This window comes from Podarcis gaigeae (assembly GCF_964106915.1).
Source record: "Podarcis gaigeae genome assembly, chromosome: 3".
NCBI lineage: Eukaryota > Metazoa > Chordata > Lepidosauria > Squamata > Lacertidae > Podarcis > Podarcis gaigeae.
Genome location: NC_139680.1, coordinates 13,731,944 through 13,756,572, shown reverse-complemented (window position 1 = coordinate 13,756,572; position 24,629 = coordinate 13,731,944). Strand labels below are relative to the sequence as shown.

The following is a 24,629-nucleotide window of genomic DNA, read 5'->3' as shown; positions in this document are numbered from 1 at the left end:
ATGGAGAAAGCTAGAGAGTTCCAGAAAGACATCTACTTCTGCTTCATTGACTATGCAAAAGCCTTTGACTGTGTCGACCACGGCAAACTATGGCAAGTTCTTAAAGAAATGGGAGTGCCAGATCACCTCATCTGTCTCCTGAGAAATCTCTATGTGGGACAAGAAGCTACAGTTAGAACTGGATATGGAACAACTGATTGGTTCAAAATTGGAAAAGGAGTACGACAAGGCTGTATTTTGTCTCCCTGCTTATTTAACTTATATGCAGAATTCATCATGCGAAAGGCTGGGCTGGATGAATCCCTAGCCGGAATTAAGATTGCCGGAAGAAATATCAACAACCTCAGATATGCAGATGACACAACCTTGATGGCAGAAAGTGAGGAGGAATTAAAGAACCTTTTAATGAGGGTGAAAGAGGAGAGCGCAAAATATGGTCTGAAGCTCAACATCAAAAAAACGAAGATCATGGCCACTGGTCCCATCACCTCCTGGCAAATAGAAGGGGAAGAAATGGAGGTAGTGAGAGATTTTACTTTCTTGGGCTCAATGATCACTGCAGATGGTGACAGCAGCCACGAAATTAAAAGACGCCTGCTTCTTGGGAGAAGGGCAATGACAGGCCTAGACAGCATCTTGAGAAGTAGAGACATCACCTTGCCAACAAAGGTTCGTATAGTTAAAGCTATGGTTTTCCCAGTAGTGATGTATGGAAGTGAGAGCTGGACCATAAAGAAGGCTGATCGCCGAAGAATTGATGCTTTTGAATTATGGTGCTGGAGGAGACTCTTGAAAGTCCCATGGACTGCAAGAAGATCAAACCTCTCCATACTGAAGGAAATCAACCCTGAGTGCTCACTGGAAGGACAGATTGTGAAGCTGAGGCTCCAGTACTTTGGCCACCTCATGAGAAGAGAAGACTCCCTGGAGAAGACCCTGATGTTGGGAAAGATGGAGGGCACAAGGAGAAGGGGACGGCAGAGGACGAGATGGTTGGATAGTGTTTTCGAGGTTACCAGCATGAGTTTGACCAAACTGCGGGAGGCAGTGGAGGACAGAGGTGCCTGGCGTTCTCTGGTCCATGGGGTCATGAAGAGTCGGACACTTCAGATAAAGCTGGTTGAATACGCTGAAATGGCTAAATTGACACCCAGAATTCGGAATCAGGAGGAGACAAAGTACCAAAAAGAATGGAGTAAATTTATGGTTTATATAAGTGAGAACTGTACAAATATGAAAATGTTGGCAGGATTGAAGTATCTCATGGTGCAATTTTTAATTAAATAAACTGTGAGTTATGGATTGGAATAGGAAAACTGGTGGAAGGGAAGGACGGAAGTCAATGGCGCTATGGAGCATAAAGCAGGATATATGTAATAAGACATGATGTTTTTGTTGGTTGGTGTTGGTGTTTTGAAACTTCAATAAAAATCATTAAAAAAGAGAGAGAGAATGGGACGCTGAATAAAATGGACCTTTCAGTCTGATCCACCAGGACTCTGGTGAAAGGTTATTCTGCCACTGAATCTTGATGTTTTCCAAAGTGCTAAAAATAAAACCCAAGACTTTTATTCATCATCTGAAATGATCCGCTGAGGTTTGAAACCAAATTCTTTCCAGGATTGCAAAGCAATGTTTGACAGGCATCCAAAAAGCATGGCTGCTAAATAATGAATAGCACAAAAAGCAGCTAAGTGCTGACATGACAAAATGCCTCCCTTCTCGTAGTCTCCTTCTTTCTCCTTGAAACATCTAGATACCATGTTGTCATACACTCGAGGCAGCTCACGACAATAATTAAAATTGCAACACAGTTACAGAACTATATGGGCACATTTAAGTAATTTAAGCATGCAAAACTGTCCAACCTCAGCCATAGCCATACAGGTAAAATTGTTGGCATCTCTTTGCACAAATCAGATTTAGAAAATGCATTACAGGCTCTTAATGAAATCAGGGTATTGTCTTTCCATCCACATCTAATTCATAAAGCTTTGTCATTGGGCTAAGCCTGTGATTTATTGCAGCGTATAGGGTTTTTCCTTTTTTCTGAAAAAAGGAGTCGACATATCCTTTCCCTGAACCTCATATTTTTAAACCTACCAAATAATTAAGGTTTCTTTTGCATATCTGAAGAGGTGAAGAGGTTTCCAAGGTGTTCATCCATGTGAAATCCATTACAAGTCTAATTTCTGCCTAATTCAGATTGACTCTTGAATTATTGTCACATTAAGCCTAGAGGTATTTGCAAGCATGGTTCGAAACGAAGCTGTAATCAATTGCATACTGCAGAAACAACATTAATATTCGCTTACAATGTTCATGTTGCCCAGCAATTGTGTGCTACGTAAAAAGCAACTCAACTAAATATGGTAGCACATAAATGGTCCATTTATGTTGTAAGTCTAGTCTCTGTTTCTCCCTTTGGAATTATGGAGGGATGAACCTTGTCAATTTCAGTTTCTGTCTGCCGTTTTTCTGATCGAAAATTCAGTTTGTCACATTTCTTCACCAGTTTGCATTTCCTTGAAAAAATATCCTCGTGTAAATTCATCAGCACATTTCTCTCAGTAGACACCTTTTTGTGTGGCATTCAGACTAATATCGGCATTTTGGCAAGCAATCCCCCCTATATGCATTTGATATTTTATTTTCACAGCTGCATTTTTATGTACACCTTTCCCCAACATACACATCTTCATACACAATTTATTTCACTGTGGGACAGCATCACAACATTTGGAGAAGTGTAAATTTCGACCAAGGTTAAATGGACGCAATTCAGATCATCTTCAGACTGGACCAGGAGTGGAGGAGAGAGGAATTTGGCAAGACGAAGGACTGCTAATTACATCTAGCAGGAGTTTATATATATGACTTTGTTTTTTAACTGCGGACTAGACTGAGGAAAATAATCCTCAGAATTTTAATGGCAGAGATAAATGGTGGAGTAGGCATCTTGTCAGGAAGTTATTTATAGCCCAGCAACTCCTTGAACAACTGAAGGAATGTTTTCAAAGGAGTGGAATGTGAATGGACAAAGGACGGGGGCAATAAATTATCTCTACACTTCAGGTTTGGGAACAGAGTGCTGGAAGGACTACACGTGTGAAATGGATATCTATATGTTTGCGAAACAACAAAGGTGCTGATTGCAAGGGAACAAGAAAGGTCAGCTTTGAAAATGGATTAAAATTAACAGAAGGATGAGAAGGTGATTAAAGAAGAAGAATGAAGTGGCAACATCAGGAAGCAACGGACATATGATTGTAACAGGAGCGGGAAAACTATGTTGTTGTTTTTTTAAAAAAGTTGTATTAAATCTTAATAATTTGGATCAATTTGTTATGATTTGGAAAACTAATAAAATGAATATATATAAATATAAAAGAATTTCAGAGGAGAGCTGCATTTTGTTTCAGGAATTGCAGGTGAAAATGCAAATTGCGGCAATTTTCTCCTCATCCCTATTAGCAGCGGATGGTTTCCACACATTCAAATTCTGCATCTGCACATCATAAGCTGAGCAAACTCCACCAGTCTCTCTGTGTTACAGGCCTAGTCAGCTTCACCCGTCACTCTTGAGATTTCGAGAGGGTTATAACCATCTGGGGACTTCTGTTCTTCAGACGTGAAAACACAGTGGTCACCGGAGTCCAAAGGAGGCCAATGATGACAGCTGCAAAATAATTATAATAGTATTCAAAATGGACAGTTCTAAGGCGGTACCCAGACCAAGCACTCTTTGTCATCTTCCCTTCAATTCTTTTCACTCAGTCCCAGAGCAAATCTTGTAGTTTTCCCGCACACAAATGTACACACTCGCCGCAGGCAACCTCTCTTCCTCAGACATGGGCACACAGTTTTCACTGGAAGCCAAATGAGGGCAATAAAGAAAGCTGCAAAAGAGAGGAAAAAGAAGAAAACATATGTCTGCGCTAAGGTAATGCCCTGGTTAGCGTTGTGTGTTACCTCAGTCATTTCCCTCACTGTCCTGGACAGCAAATAATGTCATATTCCCCATACATCTCAACACGTGGCTCAATTTTGGGCGGCTGGGGGTAGGGAATGGTGGGAAGGAAAACTGGCAAAAGGTTTCATAAGACAGATGGGTTTACAGTAGGCTAAAATAACTTGGCCAAAGAGGTGAGTATTCAGCAGAAAGGGAGAAATGGGGAAAGACTCAATTCACGAAGGAGAGAGTGTTGGACAATGTCAGACAAACCAAGCCTGAGTCAATAAATGGCTACAAGATTTTGGCCATATATGCCCCATACTTTTGAAGCACTATGAGTGCTTTTTTCTGGGGGTACGCAGGGGTACGTACACCCCTAAACATTTTGTGTATCTAAGTTTGGCCTCACTGAGGGGCAGTATTTCAATAAAGGTAAAGGTAAAGGGACCCCTGACCATTAGGTCCAGTTGTGACTGACTCTGGGGTTACGGCGCTCATCTCGCTTTTTTGGCCGAGGGAGCCGGTGTACAGCTTCCGGGTCATGTGGCCAGCATGACAAAGCCGCTTCTGGCGAACCGGAGCAGTGCACGGAAACGCCGTTTACCTTCCCGCACTTTGACATGCTTTTGAACTGCTAGGTTGGCAGGAGCAGGGACCGAGCAACGGGAGCTCACCCCATCACGGGGATTCGAACCGCCGACCTTCTGATCGGCAAGTCCTAGGCTCTGTGGTTTAACCCACAGCACATATGAGTAGGAAATTGAGAGTAGCCCTAAACTTTTTTTTTTAAAGAAAATAATGATATTTACTGACTATGATAACACTTTAAACAGTCATGGTGTCCCCCAGGAAATTATGAGAGCTGAGGTTTGTTAAGGTGCTGAGAGTTATTAGGAAGAGCAAATTCCCCTCACAGTAGGACTACAGTTCCCGTCATGGGAGCCAACTCCTAGGGGCTGAAGAGTCTTTGGCTACCCCAAGAAAATATTTGAGAGGGCCAGCCCCCCTCCAAAGTCAATGGGCATTGCTATTCAAATGGTGTGTGCACACCATGTCATGTGATTGATTATGCAGGGTGGGGCTTACCTGCCCCACCCCAATATTTTATTCAAATTGGTTCCCAGAGTTCCCCATGAAGAGCAATTGATCGTTAAACCACTCTGAGAATTGTAACTCCCAAGGGAGCAGAAAAGACTATTTATGAATATGACTACGGCTACACGATTGCTACTAGCCCAGAGATGGAAAGAATATAAAGTCCTGACCAGAGAAGAATGGCAGATCAAGTTGATAGACTATGCCGAAATGGCACAAATGACTGGAAGACTCAGAAATCTGGAAGACCAAAATTTTAATAAGGAATGGGGGAAATTTATCATCTTCCTTACAAACCATTCTAAACAGCTAAAATTGTTAGTGGGGTTGGAATGTCACTTGTAGTTTAATGGTGAATTTTGGACCTAAAGGAGATGTAAAAGATTTGGATTACTATGAAAGATGCAAGAGGAAAGGACTAACAATAGGACCCACAAAGGGGAGCTGGGAAGTCCAGGAGATTCTTTGGAATCTTGTTTTTATGTTGGATATGTGATTGTAAAATTTTAATTTGAAAAAAACCAAGTAAATAAATTTGAGAGAGAGAGAGAGAGAGAGAGAGAGAGAGAGAGAGAGAGAGAGAGAATTGTAACTCCACAGGGAAATGGGAGTCTCCTAACAACTCTCTGTATCCTCAGAAGTGACTTGGAAGCACAACTTTTTTCCAACTGAAACTTACTGGTTCTGGCACCTCTCAGGTGGTTGCCATTGCCATTCTAGGAGAACAAGGGAGGTGTCTACTCAAATGAGCCCTGTATTTTGTAAGGCTGAACCTTAATTCTCCTCTTACCAGGTGTCAAAATACCATTCTTTTGCTTAGGAGATGACCTCCCTTCATATTCATTTCGTGTCTCTGCCTCCTCTTCCTGGAACGTGACAACAGGATTCTTCAGCACTCCAGGCATTCCTGCCAAATTTAAAATATTATTGATTATGCAAACTTTTAAACTATATCATAACATAACTCATTCCCTTCTGGGTACAGACTTCAAACTGTTCCTCTGCTGGTGGTGGGACTTTAGACGGTAATATGTAGGTACTTCATTTACTATAAAAGGTGCTAAGCCAGCTTGGTGCATTTGGGAACCTTGTGCTTATTTTACTGAGTTTGGGGGCAAGTCCAAGTCCTGATGGAATCGCTGCCGGATTTCATGCTTAACTTTATAAATACATTTTTATTTAAATTTTCTGATTTACAATTTAAAGTACAGTGGTACCTCGGGTTACAGATGCTTCAGGTTACATACGCTTCAGGTTACAGACCCTGCTAACCCAGAAATAGTACCTCGGGTTAATAACTTTGCTTCAGGATGAGAACAGAAATCACATGGCAGCGGCGCGGTGACAGCGGGAGGCCCCATTAGCTAAAGTGGTACCGCAGGTTAAGAGCAGTTTCAGGTTAAGAACGGGCCTCCAGAACGAATTAAGTTCTTAACCCGAGGTACCACTGTACTCATTTTTACATCAGTGACTTTTCTTGGTTCATTTTACATAGCCCTACATATTTTACGTGGGACGCGGGTGGCACTGTGGATTAAACCACAGAGCCTAGGGCTTGCTGATCAGAAGGTCAGTGGTTCAAATCCCCGCGATGGGGTGAGCTCCTGTTGCTCGGTCCCTGCTCCTGCCAACCCAGCAGTTTGAAAGCACATCAGAGTGCAAGTAGATAAAGGAAGGTAAATGGCTTTTCCGTGTGCTGCTCTGGTTCGCCACAAACTGCTTAGTCATGCTGGCCACATGACCTGGAAGCTGTACGCCGGCTCCCTCGGCCAATAAAGTGAGATGAGCGCCGCAACCCCAGAGTTGGCCACAACTGGACCTAATGGTCAGGGGTCCCTTTACCTTTACTTACATATTTTTACCCTTTACCTTTACTTACATAAACTATACCATTCAGTTTTCTATTATAACATCCATCAAAACTTATTTACACTATTCAATTTATCTGAATGCTGCCAGTGTTTTCAGCTGTACACAATTATTTCCCATATATTCAAGAAACGTTTTCCAATCTTCTCTAAATGTATGTTCTTCTTGTTCTCTTATTCTATATGTTAAGTCTGCAAGCTGTGCATATTCTATCAACTTAAGTTGCCATCCTTCTTTGGTTGGGACCTCAGATTTCATGCTTAACTTTAAATATGAGGGTTCTTATTTGCCCGTGAAGGAGGAACAGTGGCTGGATAGAATTGGCTGTGTTTGTTTCCCTTTATTTAATGTGTTTGCTGTTTGAACGGTTGTTCATTATCCTCCTGTTTAACTTAATCCACCTGGTTACTTCCTCAGAGGCCTGACTTGCAGCTCATATTTACCCACTTTTACACTACAGTAAGTCTCATTGTGCTTGTTGGTGCTTACTCCCAGGTGAGCATTCATGGGGTTGTAGGTATAAGTGTTCATTTATCAACTTGGTGTACGGCAAACAGTACAAAATGTTTTCGGTGGTTTGGTAAACAGTTTAAACACCTCTGCTATAGAAATTGTCTTGAGCCTTTCAAGTGGCGGTGGGAAAAATAAGCTTAGGAAGTAAGCTCCGAGATCAGTGCTTTGGGTTCATGTACCTGGAACTAAAATCTTCCTCTGGTGAGACATTTTATATCAGTCTTCACCAACCTGGTGCCCTCCAGATGTTTTGAACACAGCTCCCACTAGCCCCAGCCAAGCATAAAGGTAAAGGTGAAGGACCCCTGGACAGTTAAGTCCAGTCAAAGGTGACTATGGGGTTGCCGCGCTCATCTCGCTTCAGGCAAAGGGAGCCGCGTTTGTCCACAGACAGCTTTCCAGGTCATGTGGCCAGCATGACTAAACCACTTCTGGTGCATCAGGACACCGTGACAGAAATGCTGTTTACTTTCATGCTACAGTGGTACCTATTTATCTACTTGCACTGGTGTGCTTTCAAACTGCTAGGTTGGCAGAAGCTGGGACAGGGCAACTGGAGCTCACCCCATTGCGTGGATTCAAACCACCAACCTTCTGATTGGCAAGCTCAAGATGCTCAGTGGTTTCGACCACAACGCCACCTGCATCCCATAAATACCCGGTATGGCCTAAGCCCCATTCAGGGTTAACAAGTGTTAGCTGAAAAACATTTTTAATATTTTTTTAAATAGTCTACTAGATCACAGAATCATAGAATTGTAGAGTCTTGCAGGAACAAGTTTCACTCTATGTGTTCTGAGTCTCCCAACATTCAGATTCATGGGATGTCCACACATTCTAGCGATGAAGAATAGGAACGCGCATCTTCCCACATACTGGGTCTAGTTCAGACCTTTATAGTTTCCAAGTTCAGCATAAAGGCCCAAAGGATGAGTCAATGTGTGCTGAAAATGCCAAGTCCCATTGCTAGTGAAAAATTGGAAGAAACAACTATCAAAGAATGACAGATGAAGATGATGGAACTTGCCAAACTGACCGGGAGACTCCGAGACCAGAGAGAAGAGATGGTAGAAGAAGATTGGAAGAAGTTTAAGGAATATTTGAATAAAAAATATGTTAATATTTAAATCTTATAATAGCTTCTAAAGATGAAGTAAAGTGAAAATCAGATAGGTGGGACCCCTAACAATGTTTAGAAAAATAAGGATAAGACAAGAATTTGTTTGTATTCTTTGTTTTTCTGTTTGTGTTCTTTATTTGTGTTATAAAATGAATAAAAACTTTGGGGGAAAAATAAAGGGAAAAAAATGCCAGGTCCCCAAACAGACGGGAGCTGACCGTCGTGAAAGAAGGGCATTCCTTTTTACTGTCTGGGGCCACGGAAACCTCGTATCAGTTGCGAATCCATGAGCCTAAGGATGGTCTGGCAACACACAATGTGGGAACCTTGCTGAAGCTGAGCTGGTTTGGTTCTGGTTGGTACATGAATGGGAGACTGACCTGGGACTCCCCCCACCCCTTGAGTTCTTCCTAATAAGAAATACCTGCATAACTTTAGAATAAAACAGTTTTCAGGGTCTCCCGTGAACTTCTAAAGCGGTAGCCCGGACTTCACACAAGCAAACCTTTTCTGAAATGAAGCACTTAAAAACCACTTCACCGCCTATTCTGAGACATATGAATGCAGTGTCAAGATGGCTGCCTTCAATAAATGCTTCTGTTTCACTAGGGCAGGGGATGGTAAAATGTGGTTCTCTAGATGTCGCTGAGCTGTAATTCCCATCATCTCTGCTTGCCAACACACTGGCTGGGCCTGAGGAGCGCTTGGAGACTGACAAGATATGAGAGCCACATGTTCCCCATCTCTGCTATAGAAGTTTGGGTTTCTAAAAAGTTGCTGGGAGCGCCTGTGCTTTTGAGGAGGCAACAATACTAGTGCAGCAACTTCACATCTTCTTAGATTGAGCACTGCAATTAATAACCGGTTCTAGGGCAGAGGTTTATAATTAAAAGCCGGGTTGGAGCATCAGGCTGCAATTAAAAAATCCACACTATCTGAGCAGCGTTTGTAATTGTCTTAAGTGTACGGAGACAAAGCAATCACATCTCGGTTGCTATGCCCCCCCCCCCAGCTTCTGTTAGGCTGACGTGTTAGGTGTGACAAAAGCTGCATCCCAGATTTTAGATATAGAGAATAGCTCTCCCACACCTGTTGGAAGGGATGCTTTTGCAACTTGGTCTCTTTCATATCTGGCTTCCAGGCAGGATGGCAACGAGACTTTATTTCATAAAAGATTTCTAAACTGCTGCCCTCGCAAGCAAAATGCCCCAAAGAACAACAACATGCAATATAAAACCATCAAATTAAACCTGCGTTATATTCCCCTTAAAAATGAGCAGCATAACTGTTATCACATGGGACAGCAATTTACAAAAGGCGGATTCAGCAAAAAAAATAAGGCCTTAAGGTTTCTTTTGCAAAAAAAACAACAGTGATGGGAGGAAATTCAGAGCCACCCCAGAAAAAAATCCTGTCTCTTGGTATCTGTCAAGCTGCCAACTGGTATCAACAGATCAAAGAGCAGGGCATTAGAAACTGATCTTAAAGTCCAGACAGTCTTGTTTAGTCTCATTCAGAAGGATTGACAAAACAAAAAAAATTCCTTCCAGTAGCACCTTAAAGACCAACTAAGTCAGTTCTTGGTATGAGCTTTCGTGTGCATGCACACTTCTTCAGATACACAAGGATTGAGTGAGTGGTGGCTGGAGGAACGACTCCTGAATTAGGGACGCGCGCCAGGGGTGGGGAAAATCATGGACCTCAAGGTATTCCTTGACTACAAGTCCCATCATTGGCTGTGCTTGCTAGGGCTGATGGGAGTTGGAGGCATCAGGTTCCCCATCCCTGAAATAAGCTATCATGAAGTAGGAATACTTGAGACTGAGAGGTGACTTTTTCCAGAATGGGTGACTTCAGAGGAACTGGAGCAAAAAAACAGCACTCTAGGTATTTAGGACTAGAAGAGTGAGCAAGAGGGATAATGGCATGTAGAAGAAGCAGAGCAGTTCTAGGTTTTGGGAAGAACCCCAACCCGTAAGGAATGCATTCTCTTCCTCTTCTTTTCTGTTGCCATCATGTGTTCATTGGCCTCTGCAGCTGTGGCCACTCTGGACCACCTCCTAGAGTAAGAGACAGAGAGGCAAGGGGTGTGAAAAGGACTTCTCTTTTTCCTGCTTCCTCACTCAGAGAAGGTAGGTCAGGGAAAGCCAATGTAGCATCCTGAAGATTTTGTTGGACTACAAATCCCAGCGTGGCCAATGGCCAGGGATGATGGGAGTAGGAGTCCCATAGCATCTGGTGGGCACAAGGTTCTGTATTCATGGGACAAGTGAACAGGCAGCCACAGAAAAGAAGGGGAGCATCAGGGGCAGGAGACTCCAGGGATTGGCAGTGGGTACCTTCTACTAGGGCACCAGCCTCAGCAGGTACCAAATGATGCTGACCCCCGAGTCCAGTCCTGGAAATGGCTATTTACAAATATAAGAGTACGCTTCCCTTCTGATACTACCAAATGCGCATAGAAGAGGGGAAGTGAGCTTCTTCTTCTTTGGCAATCACTCGTAGCTGAGTAAGACTGTCTTCCATAAATACGGTTTTAACAATGAGTCCGTAAGCGACTGTGGAGGCCAATTCTGGATCCAAACGTCCTTCCACAGTGGGGACATTGGTTTCCAGGCTGGAGTTGATCACAGTGTGGATTTGCCAAGTGTGTCTTCCTCTTAGCACGTTTCTCCCTTGTGTCCTGAGTTCGAGTGCCTTCAAAACCCATGACACCTTTGGTCAAGGCTAGTCTCCAACTGGAGTGCTTGCAGGCCAGTGTTTCCCAGTTGCCAGTGTTTATGCTACATTTTTTTTTAGATTTGCCTTGATACAGTCTTTAAACCTCTTTTGTTGACCACCAGCATTACGCTTTCCATTTTTAAGAGTTGCCTTGATAGGGTTGCCCGAGTCAGCAGAGGGCAGGATTCTTGTGCCTGTTTGTCATTTGGTGCTGCTGTGGCAAGAGAAGATGCATTGACCCAACTATGAAAATGGCAGGAGCCATGTCCCATCTTGGATCAGTTCCGGAATCCCTACATGTTGTTGTTGTTTAGTCATTTAGTCGTGTCCGACTCTTCATGACCCCATAGACCAGAGCATGCCAGGCACTCCTGCCTTCCACTGCCTCCTGCAGTTTGGTCAAACTCATGCTGGTAGCTTCGAGAACACTGTCCTATTTCACTTACATCACTGGCTGCATTCACATGATGCATTATAATAATAATAATAATAATAATAATAATAATAATAATAATAATAATTTTTTATTTATACCCCGCCCTCCCCAGCCAAGGCCGGGCTCAGAGCGGCTTACAAGCAATAACAAAAACAAGATGAATGATTACAAACTTAAAAACAAAGATAAAACACAACAATTAAAATAATGGAACATTAAAATATTAAAATGTAGCCTCATCGCAGGAGGAGAAGGAAAAGAAGGGGAAAAGAGAGAGAGAGAGAGAGAGAGAGAGAGAGAGAGAGAGAGGGGAGGGAGGGAGGGAATCAAACTGGCTCCAAGCCAAAGGTCAGGCGGAACAACTCTGTCTTACAGGCCCTGCGGAAAGAAATCAGATCCTGCAGGGCCCTGGTCTCATGAGGCAGAGCGTTCCACCAGGCCAGAGCCAGAGTTGAAAAGGCCCTGGCTCTGGTCGAAGCCAATCTAACTTCCTTAGGGCAAGGGACCACTAGGGTGTTGTTATTTATGGACCTTGAGGCTCTCCGTGGGGCATACCAGGAGAGGCGGTCCCGGAGGTACGAGGGTCCTAGGCCGTGGAGGGCTTTAAAGGTCAAAAGCAGCACCTTAAATCTGACCCTGTACTCCACCGGGAGCCAGTGCAGCTTGAAAAGCACTGGGTGAATATGCTCCCATGGCAGAGACCCCGTGAGGAGCCTCGCTGCAGCATTCTGTACCCGCTGGAGTTTCTGGGACAGCTTCAAGGGCAGCCCCGCGTAGAGCGAATTACAGTAGTCAAGCCTGGAGATGACCGTCGCATGGATCACTGTGGCCAAGTCAGGGCGGGAAAGGTAAGGGACCAACTGCTTGATGCGGCGAAGGTGGAAAAATGTCGCCTTGGCTGTTGCTGTAACCTGCGCCTCCATGGAAAGGGAGGCGTCAAGGATTACACCCAAACTCTTAACGGAAGGCAATGGCACTAATTGGGCCCCCGCAAGAGAAGGGAGTTGGTCCCTCATCCCCATGCCATCCCGACCTAGCCATAGGACCATTAAAGACCTACCCAAAATAAAAGAATCATGGAAACTGCAGTTTACCTTTCACAGATCTATAATAGACTTGGGAGGTAGCCAAAAAAAATACTTAATAGACTGAAAATGCTAATTTCCTTGTGAAGCTGAGAAGACTGTATAGAGGAGCTGTTAATGTATTGTGGAGTTGTCAACAAAATCTCCGGATTGTATCTCGTTTCATTGCTTCATCGAAACCAGCTCCTGGCTGGCAGGTGAAAATAACCCTCTGGCCCCTGAAGTGTTCATTTAAAAATATATATAGATATATATCTTGATGTGAATCATCCAATGTAATTTAACAGCAGAACTACCCCAAATTAGATTTATTGGTCCATGCAAATGTTGGTGCAGGAACCAGTTCCAAAATACATCAAAATTAGAAAGTGGTAAAGGGCCCATTGACTCTGTGGCTTTTCTGACTTGGAATAAGGCATTATATGCTAGAAGGCAAGGTAAAAAGGTAAAGGATCCCTGGGTGGTTAAGTCTAGTCAAAGGCAACTATGGGGTTGTGATGCTCATCTCGCTTTCAGGCTGAGGGAGCCAGCACTTGTTCACAGACAGCTTTCCGGGTCATGTGGCCAGCATGCCAAAACCGCTTCTGGTGCAATGGAACACTGTGACAGAAACAAGAGCACACAGAAGCGCCGTTCACCTTCCCACCGCAGTGGTACCTATTTATCTACTTGCACCGGCGTGCTTTCAAACTGCTAGGTTGGCAGGAGCTGGGACAGAGCGACGGGCGCTCACCCCATAATAGGGATTCAAACCACCGGCCTTTTGATCAGCAAGCCCAAGAGGCTCAGTGGTTTAGACCACAGTGCCACCCACGCTAGAAGGGTACCCATGTTAGTCAGTTACTGCAAACATTAAGAGATTTGTCACACTTTGAAGACTAACACGACATTTGTGTGTGACAGTTTTGTGTGTGACTACTTCCAAAGTCTTTCTTTCATCAAAACTTTTCAACGAGTTGCTGGCAGAAATCAGGATTTTATTACCTGACGTCAAATATATTCAGTCAGTCTTTTGCAAGCAAACTCTAGTCCCCTGACCCTGAATGTCAAAAAACCAAATGATTAGAGAGTATCAGTCAGAACACTTTCTCTCTTCCCGCCCCGTAAATTAAGGCTTTGATTTGCTATGCAACTGGGTCAATGCATAGGAAATACATTTTCATGCCGCTGGTGCAAGCATCATGGTGAAAATGCTCAAACAGAAAAGAGCAAAGGAGGGGGGGAAGTAGGGGGAGGAGGTGGAGGATTACAGAAAAGAGCTCATCTCTCAGACATGCTAAAGAGGCATTCAAAAGTTGAATGTTGAAAAGACAACCGGACACAGAATTGGTGCGAAAAGACGGTGTGTGCTATTGAACTTGGTCTGATTTGCATCAGGAAATCTGGCCTGAAATTATAGGTGGGTGGTGAACCCTTGTTTCACCAGCTGTATCCTGACAATTATTTCCAAATAGTACAGGTGGAAGAAGAAGAAGAAGAGTTTGGATTTGATATCCCGCTTTATCACTACCTGAAGGAGTCTCAAAGCGGCTAACATTCTCCTTTCCCTTCCTCCCCCACAATAAACACTCTGTGAGGTGAGTGGGGCTGAGAGACTTCAGAGAAGTGTGACTAGCCCAAGATCACCCAGCAGCTGCATGTGGAGGAGCGGAGACGCGAAACTGGTTCACCAGATTACGAGACTACCACTCTTAGCCACTACACCACACTGGCTCTCACTGGTGGACAGCCTGTGGCCCTTGGAGTACTTTCAACAGCTCTCTGCGAGTGTTCAGTTCAGACCTTTAGCAAGAGAAATCTAACCCTCTCCTAACAGCGGGAGCTTACAGGATGCAGAGTGGCGGTGGGGATTCTGCTTGAGGTCGCAGCAAACTGTAGACACTTCTGTTGCAAACAGCACCGGCCACATTCCTGGGGGCGAGATTTTGACACACTCCGGGGAAACTTGCAAAACTAGTTTGAACAGAGGTCATGGCCAACAAGGACAAAGAAAGTGTATCGCATTACAATACTGCCTGCAACTCTCTGCAAAAGCTATAGTCTCCAACCATTTGAAGAGGAAAACGAACACCTTGGAAGATATAACAACTCTTCTAAAACATTTTTTTCCGTTCAAACAAGCTCTCCTGGTCAGAAATATGCAGTATGGGGTGAACTGTAGCTCACGGGCGGATCATCTTCTTGGCACGCATAAGGTTCTAGGTTCAATTACTGGCTTCTCCCATTAAAGAAGAAGAAGAAGAAGAAGAAGAAGAAGAAGAAGAAGAAGAAGAAGAAGAAGAAGAAGAAGAAGAAGAAGAAGAAGATAGCTGGCCCATTTGGGTGAAGGAGGCACTGTCCTCAGCCAGCTTCCACCTGCCTCTTTGTGGACAACCAATCCTATGGTGGCCCAGCCTGTCAGCTTCCTCCTCCTTAGTCTCACTGTGAGCCCTTGTAGAATTCAGCAGGAAGCAGGCAGAGCCAACAAATTCTAATTTTGTCCCCATTAGCTCTAGCGCCACCTACTGTCGGGCTCCCAGAATGGGCACCTTACACCACAGAGGTGCCTGAGACTCTATTGCTGCCTGAGACGTGGAGAACTGCTGCTTTTCAGTTACACCAACCTTCTGCAAGCTGGTGCCCTTCAGATGCTTTGGATGCAGCACGGGCAATGGTCAGGGATGGTGGGAGTTATAATTTAAAACATCTGCTAGGCACCAGGCTGGAGGAGGGTTGGGGCAGACAGTATTAGGCTAGATGAACAAATACCGCATTTACTCAGGTCCAATGCACCATCAAATCTAATGTGCACCTCAATTTTCAGAACCTTGAAACCCCAAAAGTATTTGCCGGCAAATATAAATGTGCCAACGAATCTAATGCATACCTTAATTTTTGCAACGTAATTCGGACAAAAAAAGGTGAGCATTAGATTCAAGTAAATACAGTATGAAGCAGCCCCCTTGGTCCTACGACTGGCAGATACAAATTGCTTGATCGCTGCAGTTCATAAGAGGGCATTTCCAGGTTTCTTCTCCCTCCCCTGTAACCAGTAATCTTGCGTCCCTGCTTTGAAAAAGAGGGAAAGATTAAATCTTTTGGAAAGATTAAAAACAAGCCTCTCACAAGTTTTGATTCTGCAGTCCAGAAGCACGATACAAGGTGAAAATCAGCCGGAATAAAAATTCCCAATTTTCTGGAAACCCAGAACGATCCCTTGCCATCACCACCACTAAAATCACTGTGCTGTTCATACCCAAACAATGCTAAATTTGGTGAGGATCTGTATGGTGAAACACCACGTTTTGAAATGCAAAAATTAATCCTACTATAAATATGCAGTTTCATCTTCTCAGCTTCCCTGGGAATTGTTTGGGTATTTATGTTTTTCCTCATTTTACATAAGTAAGAAAAACTATTTTCGTGTGATGCGCTAATCTACGAAGTGAGCATGCTGTGTGCCGTTTGTGATTCTGATCTCATTTCCTCAAACTCACTGAACATTTGTGTCGAAGTCAGCAAATGGTCTGTGATCCTGTCTTACATTTCCTGATCCTCAGCAGGTCCTGACCCAGTTCCTACTGTAATCCATCATAGAACACTCCTGGAAACCATTCTGTTCTAATCTCTTTTTTAAAAAAAAAAAAATATTAGAACTCATTCAGAAAATCCAAGCCTTTTAATTTCCTACAACCAGGAGCCAAGGCGAGATTAAAATGACAACAGGACCAGGATATGGGAACGTTGACATGAACAGGAGGAAAGAAGTCATGCAGCAAATACATGGAGTAAACAGATTTCTGTTCTCTTCTCCAGCTGACAAATAGGGACTCAAAGCAGTTGAAGATTAAAGGTGGATACATACAACCAGTTTTTCAAAGGTTCTAAAAACTCAGCTTTGTCTGCTTTTGCAATGATGATCTAAATTGGTCTTATGAATCCCAGAGCTGCCATGGATGCCATGGGTTTCTCAACTGCTCAAACGTTTGTGCCGATGTTATCAGATGGCACCTACATTGTCCTGTCTAGATCTCAGCATTTCACAAGCACATAAAGGCCGCTGTCTTAATGTTTCCCCAGCTCACACACATTAGGCATCATGCGCTGATCATGGCACCTGGAAGGAAGCCTGCAAATGAACCAAAATCACCGAATTGTAAATTAACCTGGCAACCGACACTGGAGCAAGATGCTCCCATGTTATTTTGTTTGTCTATCATATCTAATAATAATAATAATAATAATAATAATAATAATAATAATAATATATTATTTATACTCCGCCAATCTGGCTGGGTTTCCCCAGCCACTCTGGGTGGCTTCCAACAAAACACTAAAATACAATAACCTATTAAACATTAAAAGCGTCCCTAAACAGGGCTGCCTTCAGATGTCTTCTAAAAGTTTGGTAGTTATTTTTCTCTTTGACATCTAGTGGGAGGGCGTTCCAAAGGGCGGGTGCCACTACCGAGAAGCCCCTCTGCCTGGTTCCCTTTAACTTGGCTTCTCGCAGCGAGGGAACCGCCCAAAGGCCCTCGGCGCTGGACCTCAGTGTCCGGCAGAACGATGGAGGTGGAGACGCTCCTTCAGGTATACTGGACTCGAGGCCGTTTAGGGCTTTAAAGGTCAGCACCAACAATATATCATATATCATATCATATCATATCATATCAAATCCCACCTTTCAGGGTGCAAATTCCTTTAAAGAGGCTTACAAGTAACTTTAAAATACATTCATAAAATCATGCTAGGCAGTATCCGAATCTAACTGGTCATCAGGATCCTTCCCATATGGCAGCTGGTGGCAGGTGGCCCTGTGAGAAGGTGGAAGGACAATCCAGTTGGAAGATAGGAGCACCTGATGTCATCCTCCTGTACCAACCTCTTTGTCAAGGCTTCAGGGGATTCTATCTCTCTCCCGGGGGTTGCCAAGAAGCAGAAAAACCAGAAGAGTTCTTACCCAGTACAGTTGTACCTTGGTTGTCAAACACCTTGGTACTCGTACCTATCGGCTCCCAAGCGGTCAAAACCTGGAAGTGAGTATTCCGGTTTTTAAACTTTTTTTTTGGAAGTCGAACATCCAGCTTCCTGCAGCCAATCAGAAGCCGCACTTTGGTTTCTGAATGTTTTGGAAGTCGAATGGACTTCTGGAAGAGATTCTGTTCGACTTGCAAGGTACAACTGTAGTTTCTTCAATATACAGAAAGAGATGAAGGAATGTGGTCTCTCTTAGATAATGGCATTGCTCCAAGTAAAGTCCCACCCCTTCAGTCCCTTCTATTCTACATCACCCCTGTGCTGGTTGATCTGTGCTTTCTAGCTCTGAGCTTTCTGTTCTACTACTCTCAAGACACGTCTGGTTCTGGGAGTGAGGGGTCAGGAATGCTTTCAAGGGACACTGAGTCTGTTACCTCTCTCTCTCTTGGTGCTTCTTGTTCCTGCTGCTCCCTCAATAATTCCCAGCTTCTCCTCTCTGCAGCCTCTGAACTATGACCTTCTGCAAACCACTGTTCTAAATCTATACTGTCCTCCTCTTTTGGGGAATGTGCAGGAAGAGGGGGGGCGGTCCCAACCATTCCTCCTCGGACCAGCCCCTGACACTCTTTTCCCTGGGATCTTTCCCACAGAGCAGTTAATTGTGGTAGCCCTGCCAATCCAACTGGGGCAGCTTCTGGGGTTTTCTTTGCATGCAATCCCCCCATCTTTAGTTATTTATTTGTTCAATTTGAAAACCATGCTTCACTACTTAATGTTCTCAGGTGGTACACAATAATGCAATTAAAGAGCAGTACATTCATTATTTTTTTAATTTAAATTTCCGAAACCTCGATCATTACTTTAAAGTAATAGTTAGACATCATGACATCACTCCAGCGGAAGGCAAACATTGATAGCTAGACTCAAACACATCAGTCTCTCTCTCTCTCTCTCTCTCTCTCTCGGGCTTGAGAGATGCCTTCTTTGCTTTATGTTTCTCCTGGAATACTTCTCTCAGGGCAGGTGGTGCTAAATGGCCCTATGATGAGGTCAGGACAGTCCAAATGGAGAGGTGTAGGTACCTGGTGTTAGCTTTCCCTGCCTCCCTAGAATTATCGACACCTTTTTCTACAGGGCAGTTAGTGGAAGATGGCCTGGAGGTAGGAGGGGACAGTTCACCTGGAGCAGGTTTAAGGTCTTCTTTGCCTGTCTCCTCCTCTTTCTTTGGACTCCTTCCCATACAGAGTTGGTGGTACAGTCTAATTTACACTTGCAGGCTGAGGGTGGGCTACATCTCCTAGCCTGAAAACTAGTTCAGCTTTGCTTATTGAGAGGTTGCAGGATCTGGTTCCTGGTAGATTGAGAAGGCAAGGCTCAACGGCATCTGTTTGTGGTGCTTTGGCACAGGGGATTCTGCGGTAAGACAGAGAAGACATTCAGATCAACTTGTAGAAATGTATCTTTGAATTTCATGAATATCCCACCTTTCTCCCATCATGGAACTCTGGTCATTCTGTTAGGGAGCTCAAAGGGTTTCATTACGGAACTCAAGGGATTCCACTATGGAACTAGATTTGGGTTCTCAAGTGGCCTCCCCTCCAATCGAGGGACTGACCAAACCCAGACCGGCTTAGCTTTGGCCAAGTGGCGACACCATGTACTTTCATGCAGAGCTCAGGACCACAATACTTCAAAGACTGCCTCCAGATCTCACCTGGAGTACTGTGTCCAGTTCTGGGCACCACAGTTCAAGAAGGACACTGACAAACTGGAACGTGTCCAGAGGAGGGCAACCAAAATGATCAAAGGCCTGGAAACGATGCCTTATGAGGAACGGCTAAGGGAGCTGGGCATGTTTAGCCTGGAGAAGAGGAGGTTAAGGGGTGATATGATAGCCATGTTCAAATATATAAAAGGATGTCACATAGAGGAGGGAGAAAGGTTGTTTTCTGCTGCTCCAGAGAAGCGGACACGGAGCAATGGATCCAAACTACAAGAAAGAAGATTCCACCTAAACATTAGGAAGAACCTCCTGACGGTAAGAGCTGTTCGACAGTGGAATTTGCTGCCAAGGAGTGTGGTGGAGTCTCCTTCTTTGGAGGTCTTTAAGCAGAGGCTTGACAACCATATGTCAGGAGTGCTCTGATGGTGTTTCCTGCTTGGCAGGGGGTTGGACTCGATGGCCCTTGTGGTCTCTTCCAACTCTATGATTCTATGATTCTATGATTCTCTTTCCATATGAACCTACCTAGACCCTGAGATCATCTTCTGAGGCCCTCCTTCATGTGCCTCCTCGAGAGGTCCAGAGGGTGGCAACACCTCCTCTGCAGTGGCTCCCCATCTGTGGAATGCTCTCCCCAGGGAAGTTCTCCTGGTGCCTTCATTGTACACTTTTAAGTGCCAGGCAAAAATGTTCCTTTTTAAACAGGCCTTTGGTTAATCTATCCTATGCCCTTTTAAAATATAGGGGTTTTTTGGGGGGGACTATTGGGTCGTTTGGGACGTGGGTGGCGCTGTGGGTTAAATCACAGAGCCTAGGACTTGCCGATTAGAAGGTCAGTGGTTCGAATCCCCACAACAGGGTGGGCTACCGTTGCTCGGTCCCTGCTCCTGCCAACCTAGCAGTTCAAAAGCACGTCAAAGTGCAAGTAGATAAATAGGTACCGCTCTGGCGGGAAGGTAAACGCCGTTACCGTGCGCTGCTCTGGTTCGCCAGAAGTGGCTTAGTCATGCTGGCCACATGACCCGGAAGCTGTACGTCGGCTCCCTCGGCCAATAAAGCAAGATGAGCGCCGCAACCCCAGAGTTGCCCACAACTGGACCTAATGGTCAGGGGTCCCTTTACCTTTACCTTTATTGGGTTGTTGTTTCTATTTTTATTATGTATTTTGTGGTTTTATATATTGATTTTATTCTGTGAACCGCCCTGAGTCCCCCGAGTATAAGGAGGTATATAAATTCAACTAATAATAATAATAATAATAATAATGGACCTTGCCTTAGGTTACATCTTTTCACACATAATAGAATATGGCATGGGATACAGCTTTCATGCACAATAGCATTCTCTGTCTCAATCTGCACACCAACGAGGACATAATGATAGATTATGTATGGAGCAGAAAGAAGGCCCAAGGCAGAGAGAAGAATAAGAGAGGATTCTGGAGAGCTAGGCCCAATGAAGCTGTTGTCTTCAACCCGAAGCAATCCTATAAAATCAACAGGATTGAGTAGGCCCTGAGATTATAAACAACCCAAGCTACTTTAGGAAATACCTTCCCGAGAGAGCGGGCTCTCAATGAGGGTCTGCATCGCTGCCTGGTTCTTTTCCTTACCCACTGGGAGTTGTGTCATCCTGGTGTTTGAGGAGCTTTCCTTCTTCAGCACAGATGTCCTTTCTCCCTCTGAGGAACGGTGGACCTCCAGCAACCCATAACCTGCTCGGTCTAATTTCTTCACAAGCATCCCTCCGATGGTGCTCTGAGAAACCAGGCTCAGGATTGATCTCCATTTCAGGCTGATTTTCCTCTTTGCTTTTCTCTTTGCTCTCTTCAGCAGCCCAAAGGAGAAGTGGAAGATCACCAAGCTGGAGAGGCTCGCAAGGAAAAGGCAGCCAAGCACATAAAGGACAAAGGAGAGGGCGGAAGCCAGTGTTAAATCTGCAGCCATGAGGAACAGCTGGTGGGAGCCGGTCGCCATCGTCTCGAAAGGACTTTCCTCTTTTATATACACCTCTGCTGCTTTGCTCAGAAGTTTGCAGAGAAACCTTCTGGGAGGTACACTGTATGCAATTAGGTCATTATAAAGCTAGCTGGCCTCTTGAAACATGCAAAAGCAAGTCACAGCCCTGCTGGGAGGGTGAATCATCCTTCTAGCTATAGCTGCAAAACAGCATTTCAAAACCACACTTGCTGCAGAGAGTGCCAGAAGGGTTTGCCGTTTCTGACATTGCTACACTGCGATCTGTATTTATGACTTGCTTGGCTGAAGTCCAGGAATTGTTTCCACAAGGGAAACAATGATCTGTCTTTATTACTGGGAAAGTTTTTCTTTCTTTCTTTCCTTCTCTCTCTCTCTCTCTCTCTCTCTCTCTCTCTCTCTCTTTCTTTCTTTCTTTCTTTCTTCTTTACAAATGCCTTTCTCAAAAACATGTCACTTTCTGATTTGGAAAAATGCACTTCATTAAAAAGGACACTGCTCTGATACTTTACAAGAAGGCAATATATACTGTTATAAATAAATCTAAATATATAAATAGACCTGAACTGTGTATTTTGACGTGTGTGTGTGTGTGTGTATTCTGCTAAAAAATACGGTGCCTCTCAATTTGGAAAGGTATTCTTTCAGAAGCTCTTTCCAGTCAGCTAATTCAGGAAGTCTAGAGAGACATTTCCCTTTTTCTCTTGTAATACAGTCGTACCTTGGATCTCAAGTGCCTTGTGAGTTGAATGTTTTGGCTCCCAAACCTTTGAGTACCCCCCCCGGGGGGGGGGGGAGAGCACATCCTGTAACTCTCCAATGGTTTGACTTTACCCCCAAATGTACACTCTCAAAACAGATGGATTCCAACAATATATGCAATCATAACCAAGAAAAACAAAGTGTTTTTTAAATGTTCTTACTGATTGACACTTACTGTTAATGCTTTTTTTTCTGGGGGGGGACACAGGGATATGCATACCCCTAAACATTTTGTGAATCTAAGTTTGGCCTCATTGAGGGGAGTCTTTCAATATGAGTAGGAAAATGAGAGTACCCCTAAACATTTTTTTTAAAGAAAAAAGCACTGTTTACTGTTATTCCTGCAAAATATATAGAGCAAATGTTTCTAAAGCCAAATTTCTTTTTTTGAATACACAAAAGATCGTATCTCTTGCTGAAACATTTAAATACAACAACAGCACCATCTATTGGCCACTGCTGTCTGTTATGAAAATGAGCAAAATGACATACTGTATATGTAATTAAATATGCTAAATAAAGGTAAAAGTTAAAATGTTAAAGGACCCCTGGATGGTTAAATCCAGTCAAAGGTGACTATGGGCTTGCAGCACTCATCTTGCTTTCAGGCTGAGGGAGCTGGGGTTTGTCCAAAGACAGCTTTCCGGGTCATGTGGACAGCATGACTAAACTGTTTCTGGCACAACGGGACACAGTGACAGAAACCAGAGCACATGGAAATGCCATTTATCTTCCCGCTGCAGTGATACCTATTTATCTACTTGCACTGGCGTGCTTTTGAACTGCTAGGTTGGCAGGAGCGGGGACAGAGCAACGGGAACTCACCCTGTTGCGGGGATTTGAACTGCCACCTTCTGAGTGTCAAGCCCAAGAGGCTCAGTGATTTAGACCACAGCACCACCGACATGCCATAAATATAAAGGCAACGACCAATAAATGCATCGTGGCACAAGCTTTGCAGATTCAAGCCCGCTTCTGACTTGCCACACCCTTACGCAATGGTTGGAGTGGGATTCAATGGCTCCACGAGGGGTAAATGGGCCCACTCTGAATCATGGCAGGTGGGTACAGAGCCCAGAGGGCAGCCCTCGCCATTTCTTCCCTAAGCAGGCAAGGCATTCCTTGGAGGCCAGATCTGCTGCTCCTGTGGATCCTGCCACCTGAGGCAGTTGCCCCACCTTTCCTCATGGGTGGGCCAGCCCTGCCTGAAATGAACGAAACATTGCTACAGCAACGTTCCTGAAGCCCGAGGAGCCAGCAGACACCTGGCACCCCTGAGATGAGCAGAACAGGAGGCTCCCAGAACGAAGTGGCTTGAGGACTTTTGTGCAGCTGATGCTCTCGACTTCTGCGCTAACAGTAATCCTCAGAATCAAGCCATGGGAAGTTTATGGATATCGGCGCTAGCGACTTAGCTAATGCCTCCCGCTCCTCCACCAATGCCAAAATCTTGCCAAGCCCAGGAGCAGGCATTTGCGATCGCACACACAATATTGGTTTGGAAACCTCCAGCCAGATTAATTAAGATAGTTTTTATTACATGATGGGAAGGCTCCAATAAAATGTTGCAAGCCGTCCTCCGATTCTTTCCTCCACTGTAATTTCTTTTAATTAAAAAAACCCACCCATGCCAGCCTTCTCTTGGTGTGAGAAGCTGGCACCCTAGGGTAGTGACTAAGCAACCCTCAGTGAACATTGCAGGGCCAGGCAGCCGGCTCCCCATACCCCAACCCATACAAATAAGAGACCAGTAAGACTGGTTGGGGGTCAAAACAGGCCACAACTTTACTGAATAAAGATGAAAGAGCTTTGGCTTGGGCATGGGGCAATCTAAATACTTCCAGCCTGCCGGCCAGAATTGGCATGTGGTCAATCCAGGTGGAGGTTCCTAAGACTTACATCCAATAGGGTGACCCTCACAAGGACTGCCATCTGGGGGGAGTGCCTTCAGCCTTGGTCCCCCTGGGCACACAGACATGGCCACTCCCCTCAGATGAGCTAGTGTGGTGTAGTGGTTAAGAGCGGTAGTCTCGTAATCTGGTGAACTGGGTTTGATTCCCCGCTCCTCCCCATGCAGCTGCTGGGTGACCTTGGGCTAGTCACACTTCTCTGAAGTCTCTCAGCCCCACTCACCTCACAGAGTGTTTGTTGTGGGGGAGGAAGGGAAAGGAGAATGTTAGCCGCTTTGAGACTCCTTAGGGTAGTGATAAAGCGGGATATCAAATCCAAACTCTTCTTCTTCTCTTCTTCAGATCCCTTTAACGGTATACCCCAGTGTTTGGAGGGGTGGGCAGAGACTACAACCTCCCCTCCATTCAAAACAATGGATTGCCCCAATGCCCAACCAGTTGTGACAATTGCTATGAGGTAGGAAAAACCACCAGGTCAGAGCCAATTAGCCCAGTGGGCAAATTCCTA

At 44.6% G+C, this 24,629-nt stretch overlaps 2 protein-coding genes across 3 annotated transcripts in view; both read right to left on the bottom strand.

The window, feature by feature from the left end:
• The window catches only part of PLCB4 (phospholipase C beta 4), a 665,275-nt gene that overhangs the window by 236,812 nt on the left and 403,834 nt on the right, over nt 1–24,629 (bottom strand). The window lies entirely within an intron of this gene.
• LOC310840625 (uncharacterized protein) lies at nt 1,439–21,647 on the bottom strand. 2 transcript variants are annotated; one of them, XM_083730877.1, is made up of 3 exons: nt 21,086–21,638; nt 5,841–5,957; nt 1,439–3,679 (listed from the first exon to the last, which is right to left on the bottom strand). In XM_083730877.1, the coding sequence occupies exons 1-3, from the start codon at nt 21,447–21,449 to the stop codon at nt 3,576–3,578; spliced, it is 585 nt and encodes a 194-aa protein (XP_083587003.1). In that variant the 5' UTR covers nt 21,450–21,638; the 3' UTR covers nt 1,439–3,575. The 2 variants fall into 2 exon arrangements, with proteins under 2 accessions (XP_083587003.1, XP_083587002.1); XM_083730876.1 differs by lacking the exon at nt 1,439–3,679 and adding an exon at nt 3,705–3,899 and having other exon boundaries at nt 21,086–21,647.